Below are 21656 nucleotides of genomic sequence, written 5' to 3'. Positions count from 1 at the left end.
TGTAGTTCTTACTTGCGTGGCAGGACTGCTGACGACGGCCCTGAGTGAATTTGCTGCTACCTGTGTCTTCATCCCGACTTCCTCCTCCATGTGACTGTCTGTTCTCTGTGTGTTTTGTCTTCCCCTTCTAGTTGACTTTGGCTTTTATCATTTCTTCCTCCACTAGTATCTCCCTGTGCCTTGAGGTTCTACTTGTCTGGTTTTCAGATCATCGCTTTTTTCAAATATATGACCCATGTGTTTGTCTGGATCCCAAATACTTGTTGGCTGTGGTCCATCACTTGATCTGCACAGTACTTTTTATTTATTTATTTATTTATTTATTTATTTTCAATATATTTTTATTGACTTCAGAGAAGAAGGAAGAGGGAGAGAGAGAGAGATAGGGACATCAATGATGAGAGAGAATCTTTGATCAGCTGCCTCCTGCACACACACACACACACACACACACACACACACACCCCACACACACACTGGGAATCGCACTTGCAACCTGGGCATATGCTCTGACTGAGAATTGAACCGTGACCTCCTGGTTCATAGGTCGACACTCAACCACTGAGCCATGCTGGCTGGGCTACACAATACTTTTTAAATTTCGTGTCAGTGGAGTCAAGAGCCCCACTGTCCAATGGGGCTGTAGGTAAACTTTTTCTTTTAAATTGATCAAAGTATATTTTTAAAAATCACTGGGAAAAAGCACGGAAGATGGGATAAAATCATGCCTTTTTGTGTGATCACAGTTAATGGTACCCAGTTCATTACGGCCAGCAGGAAATAAAGGCTATCAATGCGGACGATTTCCTACCGTTCAAAGAAGCCACGAGCCTGTGCTGAGCTGCACAGCAAGCAGGCCCCCCTGCCCCCCTTTGGCGGCTGCTACTCCCCGATAGCAATCTCGTTACAGACAAGGAGTTCCTGTAAGGCACAATGTGGTCCTGATTAATTGATCGTGTTACATCCAAAGTGCAGAGGAGAAGCACCGGTCAGTTGACAGAGTGAGTTTACAATAGGGTCTGGCTCCCTGATGGCAGTTTTATGTAACAACTGTGGGCGTTGGGAACCAAGGGCTCTGGCTCAGCCCTCTGCCTGTGGGCGCCTAACAGATGCTAGAGATTCTTCCTCCCACATGTATTTTGAATCTGACTCCTCCTCATCGTTCCTACGACCACAGATTTAGTTCCAGACCTACGTCATGCCCAGACTCTGTATTGCAGTGGTGTATGTCTTCTATCCTTTCTGAAATGCACATCTGAGCAGGTGACTTTTCCTGCTTAGAAACCTTGAATGACTCCCAACTGCCTATGGACACAGCCCAGCTGGTTACCATCGCTTGGAGGACGCTTCATGTTTGGGTCCTGTATGTGTCTTCCAGCTTTCCCCCCACCTCCCTGTCCTTTAGCCCCCCGGGAATGTTCCGTGAACACAGCAGGCTCTCCTGAGGCCCCTTTCTTCGTATGTGCTCTGCCCCGTGGCTAGCTTCCTCCTTTCTCCATTTGGTCGATTCCGTGGCATCCTCTAAGACCCACCCATCCTGTCAGAGGCTCTGACTTCTTCAGCCAGAATGAACATCCTCTTGGGTCCAGGTTCCGCTATGTCAGCTCTCAGCCCTTTGAATCCTTATGTGTCTATCCATTTGTTTCTTGGGGTTCACAACCTCCAGGGGTCCGTGGCAGTGAACCAGGGTCCCACAAAGCCACAGGATGAAAATGCTTCAACTTCCTGGACTGGTCATTTGGTTAGACGATTTGGGGGAAATCTTTATTGAAACAGACAGGACAATGCTTAGGAGCATCCATGTTCACTGGAAGTGTGGAGAAATGTTTTGCTTTTGCAGAGCGCACTTTGTGCTGTTCCCACTTTCCCTGTTTTCTGCCTTTACGGCTCTTACGCTCAGGCAGCAAGCAGCCCTTTCTGTCTCTTGCATGCGATTCCCCAGCCTCCTGCTCATTGCCCTGCCCTGCCCTGTACCACTTTGCCAATAACCAGGCGAACAAACACGTGAGTTTTCTTCCTTTGGGAAGTGGAATTGGATTTTTTTAACTAGACAGTTCTCTCACCCTATTTACCTAAAGGATGTACAGAGCAACCGTAATAGGTGTGTATTATAATTCTGTTTGGAAGCGAAAGCAGCATGTGTGACACTTAGCATTTGGTGAGATCTGTAACAAGAAAGTGCAACTATCACAGACCAGAATTCCTACACCCGCAGAGCTGGAGACGGTACAGCTCATTGGTGCTGTAAGCTGAACCCTGTGCCATCACCTAGCTGTGTCACGGCCCCTGATGGCCAGCTTTCCAGTTGTCATTGGCTACAGTGGTTTTGCACTGGTGGTGTATAACGGTTACGGAGCAAAAAGAGGGAGATTTCTTCTTTCAGAAAATGTATTCCTGGGTTCCTGATATTTGTTCTTTTTCTCAGTTCCCCACTCCTTACCTCAAAGCCCAGCAATGAGTGAGAAGCTTTAGTGGTATAATGGAAGAGACTGAATTGGGAATAAATTTGGTGTGTAGATAGTTACACACACTTAGAATGGTAGATAGGTACCCCTCCTCCTCTTTCTCATTCAGTAACCTTTGAACAATGCCAGTAAACAATGCCATTGTAGCCAGTGACAGCTGAAAACCTGGCCCTTGGGGCTAAACACACACACACACACACACACACACACACACACACACAGTCACAAATATTACTCATATATTTCATTCAGAAAATACTGAGTGCTCACAATGTGCCAACTTTGTTCTTGGCATGGGAACCTGACACTGATCCATTCCGACCTTACCCCTGATGTCATGAGGGTCACCTATAGCCGCAGAAACAGAAGAAAAGCACACCATCTGCACATAGGGAGTTCCCATTGTAGTAAACACCGTGATGAACCTTCCTTCGTAGACAAGCTGGAGGGAGAGGAGTCAGGCACAGATGGCCCATCCTCCCAAGGGACATCTCTGGTGAGAAGTCTGGGAAACTGAGTCTCTAACATAAGCCAACTTGCAGTTTGCCTCTAGGTTTGCCCAGTGGGCAGGTGAGAGTATGTGCAGGAGGGAAGGTAAAGAGGGAGATGAGAGAATAGAGTGAGTTTACATCTTCCTTAAAATATGGTCCTGAGATCCATGGGAGACTGTGTTTGGGAGAAGCTTGGTGTTTAGAGCAGAGGTAAGTGCACAAGGGAGGGGAAAGCTGGCCTGCAGTGGAGAGGAAGTGAGAAGATGGAAAGGATGGGCCTCAGTCTGGGCCAGTAAAGCCTGGAAACCGTAGGACATGAGGTGCTGGTGGCGATGGTGCTTTTGGAAGCTGCCAGGGGAATGGTTTAATTATGAAGCCAAACAGGGTGGACATGGAGTTGGGTGAGTTCTGCTGAAGGACTCACATGGTCTTGGCCAGGAGGGTGGAGAGTAAGAGGGAAGGGGCAGGAATTGCTGCATGCCTGGGGCAGGAGCCTGCAGAAGGGCCAGTGGACAGGCCAGAGTGTAATGCCAGCCACGCCTGGAAGAGCAGCTTCATGCTTGATGCGTGAGCCAACATAGTAAGGTGAGGTTGCATGTGGGGCCCGTCTCCACAGCAGCTGTGGGAGCCCAGCCGTGCCCTCCCATGGTGGGGAGGCTCGGTTCTCACCGACAGCGTGTGGCAGGCTGCAGAGAAAGCACGTGGAAGCCTGGAATCAAGGTCCTGTCTCGGATGGCAGATGTCCCAGAATGGCAACAATGGGGATGGGGAAAAGTTGCCTGTTTCTTGGGGTTTGCATTTTTCTCATGATTAGAAATGCAGAGCATCTCTTCATGTACCTGTTGGCCATCTGTATGTCCTCTTTGGAGAAATGTCGGTTCAGATCTACCCAATTTTCTTTTTTCTTTTTTTTCTGTTGAGTTATACGAGCTCTTTATACATTTTGGATGTTAGCCCCTTCTTATATATATGATTTGCAAATACTTTCTCCCATTCTCTAGGTTGCCTTTTCCTTTAGTGGATGGTTTCTTCGCTGTGCAGAATGCTTAGTATTTTATACACGACACCATTTTGTCCTCCCAGTGTCTGTGGCAGGTTACTTACCTCCACTTAGAGATGGAGAGCCTGAAACAGAAGACCTGAGACGCTCGGGGATTTTCCCCAAGCATTCCCTAGCTTCCGGCGGACCCTCAGTTCTAACCACGGTCTGATCGATTCCTATTTCAGTACCTTTAATCGTAGGCCAACCCACTAAAACATGAACTCATTATACCTTTAGGTCATCACTGAGTGGTCTTCTCACATCATCCTTTAGGCAGCACCAGGAGTCCCTGGCAGCCGAGAGAGAGAGGCGGCGGCAGGAGAGAGAAGAAAGGTTGCAGAGAATAGAACGGGAAGAAAGGAACAAGTTCAGGTAAGAGGATTTTCCGATTTCTAAGATAATGAATTGACATGAAAGTGCCTGCTTTCACAGCTCTGTATGATTAATAATGGTGTTACAGAGTTAGGGCCTGCCGGCTGCCAGACAGGGCCAGCTGGATGGGGCCTGCCAGACGGGGAGAAGGACCCGGGGAGGTTGGCTGGCTGTGGGAGGTTGGCTGGCTGTGGGAGGTTGGCTGGCTGTGGGAAGTTGGCTGTGGGAGCGCACTGACCACCAGGGGGCAGCTCCTGCGTGGAGCATCTGCCCCCTGATGGTCAGTGCACATCATAGCAACTGGCTGACCAGATGTTCTGGTCATTCAGTTGTAATGGTTGCTTAGGCTTTTGTATATATAGATATGAATAACCCATACACAATAGTGTGGTGAAGACCTGGGTGGGGTGGGTGCAGGGTAGAGGGGATCAATGAGGAAAAAAACACACAAAGGGGACAAACACACAAAGTATTGTTGTGATACTTTCAACAATAAAGACAAATTTAAAAAAGTAAAAAGTAAGGCAGAATAACCAGAAAACATTACCCTATGTAAAACTTATTTTTAAAAAAGATAAAGTTGAACTAATTTTAGTAAAAAATAAAATAAGGCTAGAGAACCTAATTGTCTTAAATTAACTTGCTATTTCCCCCTAAACTATTCATGTTTTATTCATATTCTATTGGATGCCTAAAAGAAAATGTTTTTTTCACTTTCTGGTTTGCATTTTGTTCCCGGTAGCAATCTTTAATTTTTAAATAAAACCAATAATCTTCCCCTACAGGGTAAAGAAAGGTCATTGTGCTGATTACTCCCAGGGCATTGTCCCCCAATCTCCTGGTCTCTGTTCAGCTCCAAGAATATGTCCCTGTGTGGAGCCCACGCCAGGTTCCAAGTCTTAGCCTGTGTGGCTGCTTAGTCCAGTGTTGCTCAGTTTTCAGCCAGGTTACCTGTTCTCCCATCCTCACCTCCAGTCACTCCCCTCCCCTGGGCTTCATGCTTTGCAGTGCTTTTTGGAATGCAAAACACGTGCCGAGTCTGTCCTTACACATCTCATTCCTTCCATTCATCCTTTGCTCCCTCCTTTCCCTCCTTCCTACTTGCCTTCTCCGTATCTCTCCCTTCATCTTCCCAGTCACCTCTCCTATAGCTTCTATATTCTTCTTTTCATTTCTCTCCCCATCTCCATTTCCTGTTGCTTCTGTTCAGTTTCTTTGGCAAACAATCTTCCCATCAATTCCTCCCAGTTACACCTACAAAGAATGTAGCGCATTGTTAGTGAGGCTTTACAGGTTCAAGAACTTCTTTGTCAGCAGCCAGGAAGGGTATGTGTAATTGTAGAAATGATCAAACTCTGAGCAGAGCTGTGAGGTTGCCATAACTGTCACTCACTACTATGTGAAAACAAATCTCCCATGTCTGTGTTGAAATGCTGATCCTGGCTTTGGTAAGGCTGGGTTAATGGGCTGCGTGAAGTAAGCCAACATCAGCCCCCTGTGATCGGGTGGCATGCCCCGAGCTGACAGGTTTCTACCACGTGATACATGGAAATGCCAGACCTGAATGAACCCTTCTCACGATATAGCTCTGGGGGGTGTCTCTTTTGGAAAGACCAATTTCTAAAAACCACTTGAACAGGTTAAAGGCTTCCTGTGTCAGGGCTTTCTGGGAGATTTGCATAAATAGCAGCAGAGAATCTTGCTGAAACACCTGGAAAATTCAGAGATTAGCTTACCCATCTAAAGATTTTGATTGAAAACAGGTCCAGGGTCCTGTCTCTTCTGCCCCTCCGGTCTCTTCTGCATCAATGCATGCACCAAAAATCGTGGACAAGTGTGTAGAGCTCCGAAAACTCCCTGGTGTGTAGAGAGCAGGAGGTTTGGAGGAGGAGACTAGCATTCACTGTCTCACCTAACAGTGAATGTTTACCGTTTTCCCTCCGCTATCACCTGGCTCACACCCCAAAACCCAGGGGCACATACCAAGTGTGCATTGACAGCTCTTGGAGGAGGCTCCTCCTTCTGGGCTGAAGGGCGGTAGGAGGAATTCCTAAAGGTCAGAGAGTAGAGAAACTCTGGGTGTTTTTTTTCATATTTTCTCCTTCTCTCCTACCCCAGTGTCCAAGCAATGTTGTTTTAGAAGCCCCTGTATAGCAGCAGTGTCCAGGCAGGTGCCTAAAACTCTGACCAGAAGAGCTATGACCCTGAGAGCACTAGGCACATCACCATTCTTCTCTCTCTGTCCTGCTGCGTTGCCTGGGTGTGGATGGAGTCACTGAAAGTGTGCAGCAGGGCAGGGAAAAGAAAGCCCAAGCTTTCTGGCTAGAGGACCAGGACAGGAAACCAACCCAAGGAAGCCAGGAAGTGATAGGAAAGCATAGAGAAATCAAGAGAGTACTGATTTGTGCAGGGTGGCTCAGAACCTAAACAGCAAGCCGCAGACTGAGAACTAAGTACTGACAAACCACTGCTCAGGTCCTAGACTGGCCACTGGGTGGTACACATAGGGCTTGATTTCAATAGCACTAAAATATTTTTAAATTGAGCTAATATTGGAACTAATATATAAAGACAGCACTTGTAGGCTGAACCTAACTTAGTTGTTTACCTTCTAAAGGAAAATAAAAGAAAACAAGCAAGGTTCTTCATAGAATGTAAATAAGACCCAGAGTCTCTTTGCAAAATATTTAAAAATATGCAGAATGCAATCCAAAATAACTTGTCATACAAAGAGCCAGGGCAAATCTTAACTCAGAAGGAAAAGAAAACCAAAATATGCTAACCACAAAAGGATGCTGTCTTTATCAGACAAAGACTTTAAAGCATTTATTATAAACAGGCTCTAAGAAGGAAGGGCAAATGATTTTGAAACAAATGAAAAGTGAAGTCTCTGCAAAGAAATAGAAGATATAAAGACGAACTAAGTGGAACTGAAAAACACAACCACCAAAACAAAAAATTCATTGGTTGGGCTTGATAGCTGAATGGAAATGAAGAAAAAAATCAAAGACTTTTAGATAGAACAGTAGAAATTATCCAATCTAAGAATCAAAACAAAACCTTGAAAAAAATGAACAGTTCTTCAGGGACCCATAGAATAATTCCTAAATGTGTAGCATTCATGACATTGGAGTCCTACAAGAGTACATAGTGCATTGCAATACCTAAGTCATTATGTTACAATATATATAATATAAATAACATGTAACAAAAATATATATCATAACCAGAATCTCTCTGTGTTCTTAAATAACAAATGAGATCCATTTGGTACCAAGGGCAAAGAGTGAACAGCTATGAGCATGGTCTCTGAAGATGGATTGTCTGGATCTAATTCTCACTCTGTCAATAGATATAGATAGATAGGTAGATAGATAGATAGATAGATAGATAGATAGATAGATATAGATAGATGACAGATAGATAATAGATAGATGATAGATATAGATAGATATAGATAGATGATAGATGGTAGATAGATACATGATAGATGATAGATAGATAGATAGATAGATAGATAGATGATATAGATAGATAGATGATAGATATAGATAGGTGATAGATGGTAGATAGATACATGATAGATGATAGATAGATAGATAGATGATAGATAGATGATATAGATAGTTATAGATAGATGATAGATATAGATAGGTGATAGATAGATAGATATAGATAGATATAAATAGTTAGATGATAGATAGACAGATAGATAGATAGATAGATAGAAAATATTTAATAAACCTTGTCCAGGAAGGAATGCTGATCATCAGGACAGACCACACACAACTATTAATTATAATGATGGCAGTTTCTTCCTAAAAGTCTGAGGATGTGAATGAAAAGAAATTCAAAAGAGGAAACAGGAAGAGCTTTATAAAGTAGTCCCTGGGCACACCGAAATGGCTGACCTTTTGCCACCCATTACATTGATTTAAGTTGCTCGTGCTCCTGCGCCTTTTCCCTTGCATTCCATCTAAAAGTTGTTCCTTATCTGTTGCTATTTTTATTGAATATGCTCGTAAACCTCTTGGGTTATGGAAGAATTTCTTTCTAGTATGAAAAGTGATGAGGATGGATCTTTATAAATGATAACAAATTTGAGCCTCTGTTGCTTTTTCTCCCTCTCCTAACTTGTTTCAGTTGCTCTGACTTACTGCTCCCTTATATCCAGTTGCCAGGGCATCGAGGGGTAAAATGCTCAAACTATGTTAGGCCCAGTGTAGAAAACTATAATGCCAGAATTCTCCAGGAAAATAAATGGTGTATTGGGAGGTGACTGATCACACAATGTTAAGCTTAGGTTCACATTGGGACCTCACCAGCAGGAACAGAAAAACAAACATTAAAATTGGACAAAATTGGGCATCTCGAGGGTACAGGCTAAAGAGAATGCATGGAGCGAGAGCCTCCAGGGATCCCCGCAGAGAGCCAGAATGTGAGGGGCACAGAGAGAGATCCTGGGCTGTGGGAGCAACGTCCAAGCTGGGGAGCGCAGCGACCCTCAGAGCCACTCAGATTTAATTCTTGAGGTGGAAGTTGTGGCACTACCAGAGCTTGACTGAATGTGAATCGCCTCTGAAAGCTATGGCTTGCTTGTCATGGCCATACTTTATTTATGTATTGTTTCACCTTTAAAAAATATTTTTCTTCTCCCTTCCCCCACTAGGCATGCATTCTTCTTTCCAAAGAGTAATTGGTCATGTCCATGAGTGAATCCAACAATCCTATGATTTTGGACTCCTGTGATTTTATAGGAGATCCATTATATTTAGTGCTTTTAAAGCACAGTCTTTACCCTTGGTTTTTAAAAATTCAACTACAGCCACTTTCCATTTCCAAGGCAATAGTGGGCTTTCATTATATACTGTTAGCAATCTTATGAGCAATAATTCTGTTCTTTTTCTTCCCTATTTTGTTTCATCCATCTATTTTTAGTAGCCGAGAGTATTTAGACAAAAGAGAGGAGCAAAGACAAGCAAGAGAAGAAAGGTTTGTATCTCTCTTCTTCCCCATGTAACCAAACCGCACGTGACTTGGCCCTCCTAACCAAGCATGCCGTGGAGACTGTGTGAATTAAAATATCACAGCTTACCCTAAGAGACCCGAGACCTTTGGTAATTGGCGTTTTGTAGAATAAGTGTCAGGTTATCTACATTTTTCAAGGAAGTACAGGTTTCTGATTTAGAGTCATCATGGTGTGAAATATATGTCTGCTCCAAAATTCTTCTACAAGTGAGCACATTGATTTGCATATTGACCTGTGGAATATATTTCCCATATCCTGTGCCACCCCTACTGAGCCTGCATGAGGTGTCCCTGCTGCATGTTTCCAGGTCACATGCTCAGCATACGGGCAACAACTATTTGACCACACGCGCTATGCCGGGCACTGGCTGGGGGGCCCACACCCACCTGAGACATTCACCGAATGTGCCTGTCACTTCCCTGTCTCCCTCCTGAACAGCACTCAGGTTCCTGGTGGCAGGAACCATGCCTGGTTTTCCTGGGTTGTCCCAGTGCCTGCCACAATCCTTTGCACATATTCGACGCTCCGGAAAGATGCATGGAATAAATGAGCAAATAAACGGACAGCTTTCTTTCAAATATCTAAGCTGTAAACCAGTTTTTAAAATTTCAGTGGCAACATACTTTTAACCCCATTAAAAGATACGAAGTTAATGTGCTCACTGTCTGATTAATTTAGATAAGCATGTTTTGGGAAGTAGAACAGTGAAAAAGACCAATGTTTGCCCTGTGGCCCTGCAGTTATTCCGTCCACCACCAGGTGGGGTTACTGCACGCAGAGATTGAAATGCTGGTTTCATACCAGAGCCAGCTGGGAACCTAACAATATGTGAACGTTGCCAATAAAAAATGGAATTGTGCTCATTTTATTTTATTTTTTTTTTAGACACCATCAGCTAAATAGGACAGACTGGGGCATAGAGGAGTGGAGTCTGCCTATGTTCAATTTAAAAATTAGGTGCTTAGGTCAGCCTCATGAATAAAACATTTGATTATTGCCATCCTCATCACCAGTTGTGGACAGCAAATGTAGCGTGAAAGATGCTGGTAAAGAAACACACTTCTCTTTCTCTAATTCGTGCCATTTTTTAAAAAAATACATGTATTTTTATTGGCTTCGGAGAGTAAGGGAAAGGGAGAGAGAGAAACATCAGTGAGAGAGAATCATTGATCGGCTGCCTCCTGCGCAGCCCACACTGTGGATCGAGCCCACAACCCGGGCATGTGCCCTGACCAGGAATCAAACTGTGACCTCCTGGTTTATAGGTCGACACTCAAGCACTGAGCCGCGCTGGCCAGGCCATACCATTTTTTTTTTTTTTTTACATTGGTGGACATGATATATACTTTTACTGGAAATGCTGTTGACTTTGTGCCCAAGCTTAAGAAATCCAGTTTTATCTTGTTTTTTAGCATTCCCTCCAGATGTTGCACTTTTTTGAGGTTTTGGCCACATGGCTGTCAGGCTCAACCGGCACAGGCACGGTGGAAAGCACTTGGGGAGGTGTCAGGTCTGACTGGCTCAGACTGACCCCAGAATTTTCCAAACCACCGAAGGCTACCTGTTCCTGGATGTTAGTTACGGTTCTTTTCCCCGAAGCAGAACATCACTTACGCCTGGAGAACGTGTGCAGAGGAGTTTGCCACTCCTCTCACTCTGGCCCAGCATTCCCTCTCTGTCACTCACCTGTCTGGGCCTCTTAGCTGGGCAGGAGCGGGCTCTCTGTGGCCCTGTGGGAGGGTCCTTCCTTACAGCCCACCTCTCTGTTTACACGGAGGTTTGGGGGAAACATCCGAACATTTTCCTCTGGTTTGGACCTGCCACTTTGGTTCCCCTGCCTCCTGAATTAGCTGCTGAGGATGGGGGTGAGGGCGCGATGCTTTCATCCCTGTTTGGAAAGCTGCTGGGGGTGAGCCAGGAAAAGATAAGACTTGCAAGTATAATGGACTTTAGAAATAGATGGGGAAGCTGGTGGAGGTGAGAGGTGGAAAGAGGTTCAGAAATAAGGACAAAGCCTCCATCTGTTAACTCTTCCTGAGAGAAGCGCGCATGTGTGTGGGGTCCGTGTTCCTTACTTCCCAGACGCTTTTCATTTTGTAAAACTGAAACGTTGTATCCATTAAACAAGTCCCCATGTCCCCTTCCCTGCCATTCTTATCTACCACATACACACCCTTGGGACAATTCAGATTAAACCTGTGACTCTGCCCATGGCTTCTGGATCCCGAGGATGGCACCCATGAGACAGGAATAGAGTGAGGAACCCCTGGGGTCTCCCAGGAAATAGGGTGAGTCCTTTGGCTGCTAGCACATGCCTGCCAGCCTCGCTGCCCACGGACAGGGTTTGCAGAGGCCAGGGCCAGGGCCGGACCCAGTGAAGTGTGAAGGTCATAAATGGGCCGTCCTCCTGGCTTTGTTACTGTTCTCTCTGCCCTCTTCTGATTTTGCTGAGCACATCTTTCCTGCTCATGATCTCCAGTCTCTCGGGCCTGTGCAGGTCCCCTAATTTGCATGTCATTCCTTGCCTGTCCCTTTCTCCTGTCGCAGGCTTGGACTCACAGACTCCTGGGCTGCAGCCTTTCTGGCCTTGCATTCACCACTATCTCATTAAAATATGCCTCCTAAGGGCTCTGACCCTCAAGACCAGGGGTGGGCAAACTTTTTGATTCAAGGGCCACAATGAGTTCTTAAACTGGACCGGAGGCCGGAACAAAAGCATGGATGGAGTGTTTGTGTGAACTAATATAAATTCAAAGTAAATATCATTACATAAAAGGGTACGGTCTTTTTTTTTTTTTTTAGTTTTATTCATTTCAAATGGGCCGGATCCGGCCCGCGGGCCGTAGTTTGCCCATGGCTGCTCAAGACCACTCTCTCCCAAGATTCCCATCCCCTCCAAGCCCAGTGGTTTTCCCTTGCTGGTCAGAATTAAGTTCAGAAATACTTTTCTTTGGTCTCCTCTCCTGCCTTTTGAGAGGTGACCTCGTTGGCAAGGAAAGCCCAGAGTTTCCAAAGCTTTCTCTCTGGGCCCAGCGTCTCCACCCTTCATGGTGAGGCAGCTGCCCTCAGAGCCAACCTCAGACATTTATATATATGCAGACCTACCGCACCTTTTATCAGCGATTCACGTGCGAGTCAGCTGCCTCTCCAAGAAAGTGAAGTGGGTGTGTTCCCCCATTGCACCCCGTGCTTCAGGGGACCTCTGCAGGTGGGGTGCTGGCCCTGCAGGTGGGGTGCTGCCCTGCACGGTTCTCACTGCGCACTTTGCTCACTTCCCGTCAGCTGACAAGTGCAAGGCACCGAGGGAAAGAACAAAGGAGGGTAATCTTCCTGTTCTCAAAAATCCTATTATCTGCTTGTTGAAAACAGCCATGCACATGTGAAAAGATGACTAAGTATGCCAGGCAGTAAATGTAAAATGCCATCTGAGCTGAATGGGCTACATATCCGACATGAGTTCCGAGGCAAGGCCCCCGATCACTTCCAGCTGTGGTGGCCAAGGCAGCCTCATGGGAGGCATGCGTGTGAGCCTGGCCCCGGGCGGGCTGCCGCTGGACTGGCAGGGAGGAGGTGATGATGACAGATGGGAACCACGCCCACCTTAAGGATGAATGAAGAAGTGCGTGCTTTCTAAATGCATTTTTTACAGGTCTCGTATAGGTGCCCCACCTTTCTTATCCAGGTGAAATGGGAGTGCCATCTGTGGGCGATGGTGGGCCAAAGCTGGGCGCTTGCCTGTTGGGGGGAACTGAAGCGGGAACTGAAGCAGTACATCTGGGTGGATGTGAGGGAGGGTCTTGAATAAACTGTTTCAAAGTCTAGTGGTGGGTAAGATAGTCAGAACCCGGCTACAGCTGGGCCCATAAATTTATTTCTGAACAAATAATGGTGAGTAAAATTAGCAGACATCTGGAAGAGGCACATATTTCAAAGTTATTTTGGTCTGATCTATAAAGCGCACCATGCGGAATATGATTGGTAGCTGGTCTTAATAAACAGTTAGTGGGTTCTGCCTGCCTGAAATGCAAAACAGATGTATCTTTGTTCTTTTAAACTGACTTTGATGAATAAACTATATGTGACGTCAGGTCCAAGCTATTGGATGTCTGAGTCCGACTCAGAAATATTTTAGAATATAAAAAAGTTTCCATGGTCGACACCGGGAGAACAAAGTGAATTCCAGTCGCATTGCTGTGAGCATTGAAGCAGGTTCAGACATTCAGGGAGGCCTTGGTCCAACACCCCCTTTTGGTATTTGGGGGGCACTGTTTCTCTCTGCCACACAAGGGCACCCTCCCATTTCACAGCTGTGAGCTCCGAGGGTGTGTGGTTTTCAGCTGTCACTGTGGGGCCTTTTTGATGGTCATTACTGTTGTTTTGCTTATTTGTACAAATGTTTCCTAAAAGAGCAAACCAGGATTCTGCAGCCGCGAGCCGGTGTCTGGGGACTGTGTGATTTGGCCACCTCCCACCCGCCCCCCTCCCTGGCTGTTTGGTTGTGCCTGATGCGGGATGTTTAATCACTAGCGTCTTGGCTTCGCTGGGCGTTCCTGGCAAGCGGGCCCTCCAGCCAGCCCCGCGCTGTGCTCGGCATCAGGAAACCAGCTCTCTCTGCAGGTGTTTCGTCCATAAACAAGCATCAGCCACGGGCTCCTCTTTCTTTTTACGGAAACCCTTTGGAATTTCACTTTCAGATACAAATACTTGGAGCAGTTGGCAGCTGAGGCGCACGAGAAGGAACTGAGAAGCCGGAGCGTGAGCCGGGGCAGAGCTGACCTCTCCTTGGACCTGACCTCACCAGCCGCCCCCGCCCCTCTGAGCCCTGGCCCTTCATCTCTAGACTCACAAGGGGCTCTCCCCAGAGCATCGTCCTCCCCAGGAACACCTCAGCATCCCCAAGGTGAGTGCTGGGAGAGGGGAGGGCTCATGAGCACCAGACAGGCTTTTTCTGGGCAGTAGTAACCATTCCTACGTTCAAACGAACACTGACAGTCCGCTAAGGCCAGGCTCAGGGGGGGCTGCAGCCTGGGCTGCCACAGGTGCAAGAGTGTGTGTGTTCAGACCACGTCCATGAAAGCAAAGTTATTGTAAAGATGGTCAGTGTATGGTCATTGAGAAAAAAAAATTCCGAAGATAAGACTGACTTTGACATCTCATTCTAAATCACAGGGTTTTAACGTAGTCCTCTATCATTTGGATGTTGTTTCTTTATTGGATCGGCCCCATAAAGTGGCCACTTTGAAATGTTCTTACCCAAGGGATTGTCGGTCTGGTTTAAATTAAACTGATGGGGAATAAAATTAAGCAGTGCAGGCAAAGAAAAATGTGGACCTCGTGAACATAGGCATTAAATGTCGAAGAAGAGAATAAAAAGGAAAATAGTAAAGATTACTGGCGCGTGGCATGGGTGGAGGTGCGTGTGTGCAGACAGGCAGGCTGGCCCTGGAAAAATTCCCCGTCACCTTCGCTTTATTTGGGGGGAAACAAGGACATTGTGCACTGCAGCCTCCGAGCATCAGCTGCCTTCCTGGCTGCTCTGCACGTTGTGGGTCCGTTTTCTTTCACTTTAGCAGAGGGGGTGTTTCTGGGCACAGGCGCCTCCATGGTGCCTGCTGGTTAACCCTGCAGCCAGCACCAGTGGGCTTACCCAGTACTGGGGTTTGCAGCCTGACAGACTCAGCCAACGGAGACAACAGAGACACGCAACTCTTAACTCTAGGAGTGTTGCCTAAATATGGCGTCAAGTTTAATTTAAACAAGGCAGGACTCCGTGACCTCAGCAGAACTGGCTGTAATGGAACAGAACTGTCTGTGCGATTCTCCGCTGGCTTTCCTGGCCCTGGGCTGCTCTGCCGGGCAGGCTGCCGCACCGAGGCTTTGCATCTCGGCCAGTCCTCCTGGTCCCTGAGCCACGGAAGACCGTCCCAGGCAGATGGCTCAGTCATGGATGAGTAATGTCGGTCTTAAAATGTTGAGACTCTGAGAATCGGAAAAATGACTTTTCTGTGACAACTCCGTGCTTCCCAAACCCTGCCTGATATCACTGCTCTGACTGAACTGGCGATATGAAAAACACTTCCCTGCAAAGGAATTCTGCACTTAATCTTGGGACCTTTCATGCTAATTGTTGTACCTCCAGAAGTTTGCAGAATGGTGGCCTCAGCTGTGAAATACAGAGAGGCCTCAAGCTGAGAGGGAATTGTCAGTATCTCTAAATAGTCTTTGTCCTCAAAAATTTGAATCTAGTTGATATCTGTGGCAAAAAGAGAGTTCCTTAAATATTTTGTCCAGTTAGAGTCAAACTGGAGGCTGTTCTAGCCAATGAAAAAGAACATTTTAAACTTCAGTAAGGACACAGAAAATAGTGTTGTGAGTACATACAATATGAAAACATAAAGTTATTTCAATATGCTTTCAGAAAGATGAAAAGCAAATGTCAGCCCAGACCGTGTGGCTCAGTGGTTGAGCATTAACCTATGAACCAGGAGGGTTCATGCCTGGGTTTTAGGCTCGATCCCTAGTAGGGGATGTGTAAAGGGTAGCTAGCTGATCGATGATTCTCTCTCATCATTGGTCATGTTTCTATCTTTCTCTCCCTCTCTAAAATCTATCTATCTATCTATCTATCTATCTATCTATCTATCTATCTATCTATTTAAAAGCAAATGTCATCTTCCTCTACAAAGAAGAAATTAATAGAGACTGAGCAAATGTTTGACTGAAATCATACAGTAAGTGACCTCTGCCTCTGAAAAAGGAATAGGAACTTGAATTTAGACATAATTACAGATTGATACAATAGCATTATATGATGTTTGCTTTTTTCTGAGAAAGAAAGCAGTGGCTCTTGTGCAATCTAAAAGAGCTGTCCATCCCATGTTAAGTAATTTTCATCCAAGTCAGTTGGGACCAGTAAAGTATTCTAACCTTCTTGTCCTGATACCTAAGTGAATTATTCCATTGGAAATGATAAGTGTATGAGGAGAAACGCTATTAGAGAATGGTTTCAGAAAGAACTGCTTGGGGTGCCTTCTGCCTTGAGGACCTCCGCCCTTAGGACAGACATGCGAAGTTGGTATTACAGAAAGGGTTCCCTCAGTCCAGTTGTTATTGTTCTTTGAAACATCCTAGCATCCTATTCTTTTTATGAGGTTCCTTTTTTTTTTTCTTGTTTTCTTTCCCTTCGGTTAATCCTCACCCAAGGATATTTTTTTCCATTGCTTTTTATAGAGTGGAAGGGAGAAATGGGGGGGGGGGGGGAGAAACAGCAATGTGAGAGAGATACCTTCCCTACCATATGAGCCCTGACCGGGGCTGGAGATCAAACCTGCAAAACAGGTATGTCTCCTTGACCAGGAATCAAACCTGTGACCCTTTGCTGCACGGGCCGATGGTCTATCCACTGAGCCACAGCGGCCAGGGCCCATTTCCCATTTTCAAATGATCAAAGTAATTTTTTGCTTATCCCTAACATTTACAATATCCCAGCATCTGGAGGAAGAATAAAAAAATATAATCACACATCCAGATGTTTGTCCTGCACCAAACACCTGGCATGATGTGGTCCAAATGTGCCAGGGGTTGACTCGCTTTTTCATTCTTTCACCTTGTGGAATTGTGTGATAATTCTGCCAGGCTCTGCCCCCTCCTGAATACTACTAGTTAATACCTTGTGCATCTGAGTAAGTAACAGGGAGGCTAGTAACACTCTCACCGAGTCTCAAAGAGGTGCTGGCACCCTGCTGGGAGTACAGCTATTGTTTTGGTGCTCAGCCCAGCCATTTCTCAGGGCATCATGGTATCACAGTATTTGTGGTGGTGGTCTTCCCAGTATCTGCAATATCATGGCCTACATTTCAGAATTCTATTTACAAAAAAGAGGATATTTTTCTGTCTATTTGTTATCGAATTCTGTGTACCTTGGGATTAAAGGTCACTTCCTGGGCTCTTTTGTTAAAACTCTCTACTCAGATTCTGGACAACTTTTAATAGCAAAAGATATGAAAATACCAAAAGTTTCCTTACTTTTTCTCTTACAAAATATGTTTTTAAAGAGGGAAGGGCTAATGGTAAAATACCCATAGCATTGTGTGCCATCTAGTGAGATCTCTCAGCCCCAAACCTTCCCAGCTAAATTGCCGTAAGTCTATGAATTGTGCCACTACCCCCACCCTCAGGTCAGTGTGTGCTTGAATTGTTTTTCCATCTGCTTCTCTTGTGGCTCATGGCGGATGTTTGTCCCAATACTGCCTAGAATTTAGTGGTGCTGGCCTGCATATTTTTTCTCTGTATGAAACTATCAGACCCAAGTGAGGAAGAAACACATACATGTGTTTTGTGTTTCATTTGCATTATGCCATAACTGACAGAGACGATCAGCCCAAAATTTAGGTAAACATGGAAGAGCCTATCTCGTCATCCATTGCTTTCATTATATTTTCCTCATTTCCCCTGAGCTCTGGGGGTATATGTCAGAATATCTATCTAATAAGTTTATTTTCTATTATTTCAAAAAACTCACAGATGACTCTAGGAACAAGTAAATTATTCTCACAGAGAAAAAGATTCAGCAGATGTGAAATAACATAGCAAGGTAACCTTTTATCCTAGCAGGTGTTAGATCTAGGGAACCTATTTCATGGAAATAGTGGAGAACACCACTCATCTCAAAAGTAGGCATTGATGGTGGACCCAGGGTTGAACTGCCCCTTGGAAGCTAGAACTGTGTTCCTTCCTTGCTGCTTGGCTCACACACCCCAGTCCCTCCTGAGACTAGATGGAGACAGATGGCCTTTCCTGGTAGAAGGAAGCTGCCATCAAGTGGTTATAAGTATCTGTCACCTACTAGTGACACTATGAAAGCATGTTTAATGGCTGGATTATTTTTCTTAGTTTTAGTTTAGTTCTCTACAAGGTGGGACAAAAGGAGGTTTACAGTTGAGTACATGAAACAATTTTTTCTTGTATTAATATTTATTAATTATTGTGTTATTTTCCATTTTAAAATAATAAACTGTAAACCTACTTAGCCCCACTCATATATTGCACATAGAAATAATGCTTTGGAGATGCATTTGAAAATTTTACCACACTATATTAATTTTTTTATCTGTATTGTTGAGAGTATTACAGATGTCCCCCATTTTTTCCCCTGCTGCCCCCTTCCACTTGGTTCCTGCCCCACCCTGGGCCTTCACCACACTATTGTCTATGTCCATGGATTATGCAAATATGCATATAAGTTCTTTGGTCAATCACTCCCTACCCCTTCGCCCTCCCCCCTTCCCTCTGAGATCCGTCAGGGAAAAATATGTTCAACCCTTATTTTTTTTTTACCTATCATTGGATTTCTAGATATTTCCAAATATCTCATTGTTTGGCCATTAGAGATATAAACCGTGATGTATATGGCCATATCCTACTCCCAGCATTTACGTGGAGGCATTCACAGAAATTGTTGACATGGTATGCTGATATTTTCTCTTAGATATTCTAGTGTTGAAAGTACTGGTCAATAGGACAATGCCTCTAACTTCCTGATCTTCACATCTGTAAACAAAATATAGACATATACCTGTATCTTGAAATGTTCAATTTGTTTAAATAATAATCATTTTTCATGTAGGGATTATTCATCATCATGGCTGTTGTTTACCAGTCATTGAGCATCTTTGTCACTTTTGTTGTGGCAAATATCAGAGACATCTATATTATCATCAATCACAGTAGCAGCAGAATATCATCAATCACCAGCCTAATGCATGCTAGTTCATTTGCATAAAGCTTTGGACCAGTCCCTTATTTCATGAATTGGCAGGAAACTAGATTCCTTATGGTTCTGTGACTCAGGGCTGCCCCACCTCCCCATACCTCATCTTACTGCTGCTACTTGATGCCACTTGGTTAATTAGGCAAAATCTCTCAGGAACTCTACCCAAGTCTAAGGTCCTGCCTGCTACACCTGCTATGGAGTTCTTTTTTTTTTTTTAATTAAATCTTTATTGTTCAGATTATTACATTTGTTCCTCTTCCCCCCCCCCCCATAACTCCCCTCCTTCCAGTTCCCACCCCACCCTCCGCCCTCACTCCCCACCCACTGTCCTCATCCATAGGTGCACGATTTTTGTCCAGTCTCTTCCTGCATCTCCCACACCCCTTTCCCCTGCAAGAATAGTCAGTCCATTCCCTTTCTATGTCCCTGATTCTATTATAATCAACAGTTAATTCTGTTCATCAGATTATTTATTCACTTGATTCTTAGATTCACTTGTTGATAGATGCATATTTGTTGTTCATAATTTGTATCTTTACCTTTTTCTTCTTCTTCCTCTTCTTAAAGGATACCTTTCAGCATTTCATATAATACTGGTTTGGTGGTGATGAACTCCTTTAGCTTTTCCTTATCTGTGAAACTCTTTATCTGACCTTCAATTCTGAATGATAGCTTTGCTGGATAAAGTAATCTTGGTTGTAGGTTCTTGGCATTCATCACTTTGAATATTTCTTGCCACTCCCTTCTGGCCTGCAAAGTTTCTGTTGAGAAATCAGCTGACAGTCGTATGGGTATTCCCTTGTAGGTAACTCGGTTTCTTTCTCTTGCTGCTTTTAAGATTCTCTCTTTGTCTTTTGCTCTTGGCATTTTAATTATGATGTGTCTTGGTGTGGTCCTCTTTGGATTCCTTTTGTTTGGGGTTCTCTGCGCTTCCTGGACTTGGAAGTCTATTTCTTTCACCAGGTAGGGGAAGTTTTCTGTCATTATTTCTTCAAAGAGGTTTTCAATATCTTGCTCTCTCTCATCTTCTGGCACCCCTATAATTCTGATGTTGGTACGCTTGAAGCTGTCCCAGAGGCTCCTTACACTATCTTCGTATTTTCGGATTCTTTTTTCATTTTGCTTTTCTGGTTGGGTGTTTTTTGCTTCTTCGCATTTCAAATCTTTGACTTGATTCTTGCGCTCCTCTGGTCTGCTGTTGGGAGTCTGTATAGTATTCTTTATTTCAGTCCGTGTATGCTTAATTTCTAGTTGGTTCTTTATCATAACATCGAGGGTCTCATTAGATTTCTTGAGGATCTCATTAAGTTTATCTGCAGCTTCTAGACAGTACTTGAGAGACCTTAAAAGTGTGGTTCTGAACTCTATATCTTCCATTGACAATTTTGTCCTATTTCTTTGTCTCCGCATTTTTTTTTATGCTTTCTTGGTGCACCCCCTAGTGGTCTTTGTGCGCAGTCTTGTTGTAGTTAATACTGGGGGGAGTTTGATTGTTGTAGTTAATACTGGGGGGAGTTTGATTGTTGTAGTTAATACTGGGGGGATTTGACCTCCAGGCCAACTGGCTGTGAGAATCAGCCTGGAGTTCTTTTTGAGAGCCTTTGCAAATCATTAGATTTTTTTTTTTTTTTTTTTTTTTTTGCCTTACCATTTCATGCTCTCTAACCATGGAAAAAGAAAAACCTTACCATCTTTCCTCCTATAGAGAATAACATTTTCCTGCAGTGTGTTTTGCACCATATGTTAGACCATTAAATAGTCTTCTTGAGTTCTTTTTTAAACAAAATATGTTTTTATTGATTTTAGAGAGAGGAAGGGAATGGGAGAGAGAGACAGAAATATTAATGAGAAAGAAGCATCAATCAGCTGCCTCCTACACAACCCAAACATGTGCCCTGACCAGAAATCAAACTGGTGACCTCTGGGTTCATGGATGGATGCTCAACCACTGAGCCACACCAACCAGGCAGTCTTAAATCCTTTTGATGTACACAAATTATGAATCTTACTTAAGTATACTTAAGTAAAGACAAAGCAAATAATGGCATTGGGAAAGTTGTTAAAGAAGGTTATCATGTGATCAACATAACTTTACAGATAGCAATCAGGTATCAGAATCTGTGAAGGGTCTAAGACTTTACCGTACTTGGTAAACTAGTAAGTTAGCCTGCCACAATTTCATGGATGTTGTTGGCAGAAGACATGAAACTTCTGGATCAGAGACAAAGAACTTAATTGCTTATAACAACAATAGTAGCCAGAGTATCAGCATCTGTGCCATTTTCCAAGCCCCAGTTCCCACAAGGTGATATGTATAGGCACAAATGGTACCTGAATGCACACAAAGAGAAACCCTGTGCTTAGGAATTCCAACTTTTTGAGAGTGGGCAGTTAGCATGTCTTCCCTTTGTCCCAAAGAAAGACATTGTCTTTTATACCATGGGCAATAAACCTGTCCTGTGCTGTATCCGGAGACACTATCTCT

The 21656-nt window shown here is 44.4% G+C and overlaps 1 protein-coding gene across 17 annotated transcripts in view; it reads left to right on the top strand.

The window, feature by feature from the left end:
• FHOD3 (formin homology 2 domain containing 3) overlaps positions 1 to 21656 on the top strand; it is a 415178-nt gene that overhangs the window by 324567 nt on the left and 68955 nt on the right. For 7 of the 17 annotated variants that reach the window (XM_036321008.1, XM_036321021.1, XM_036321018.1 and 4 more), the window contains 3 exons: positions 4236 to 4370; positions 9309 to 9362; positions 14094 to 14299. In XM_036321008.1, coding sequence (XP_036176901.1) covers positions 4236 to 4370; positions 9309 to 9362; positions 14094 to 14299 — 395 coding nt within the window. The remainder of the gene's footprint in view (positions 1 to 4235; positions 4371 to 9308; positions 9363 to 14093; positions 14300 to 21656) is intronic. The other 10 variants (XM_036321024.1, XM_036321022.1, XM_036321011.1 and 7 more) reach the window with 5 other exon arrangements.

This window comes from Myotis myotis, unplaced genomic scaffold (genome assembly GCF_014108235.1).
Source record: "Myotis myotis isolate mMyoMyo1 unplaced genomic scaffold, mMyoMyo1.p scaffold_m19_p_9, whole genome shotgun sequence".
In the NCBI taxonomy this organism is placed as follows: Eukaryota; Metazoa; Chordata; class Mammalia; order Chiroptera; family Vespertilionidae; genus Myotis; species Myotis myotis.
The sequence above is the reverse complement of the archived record's forward strand: the minus strand, read 5'-3'. Positions and strand labels throughout refer to the sequence as shown.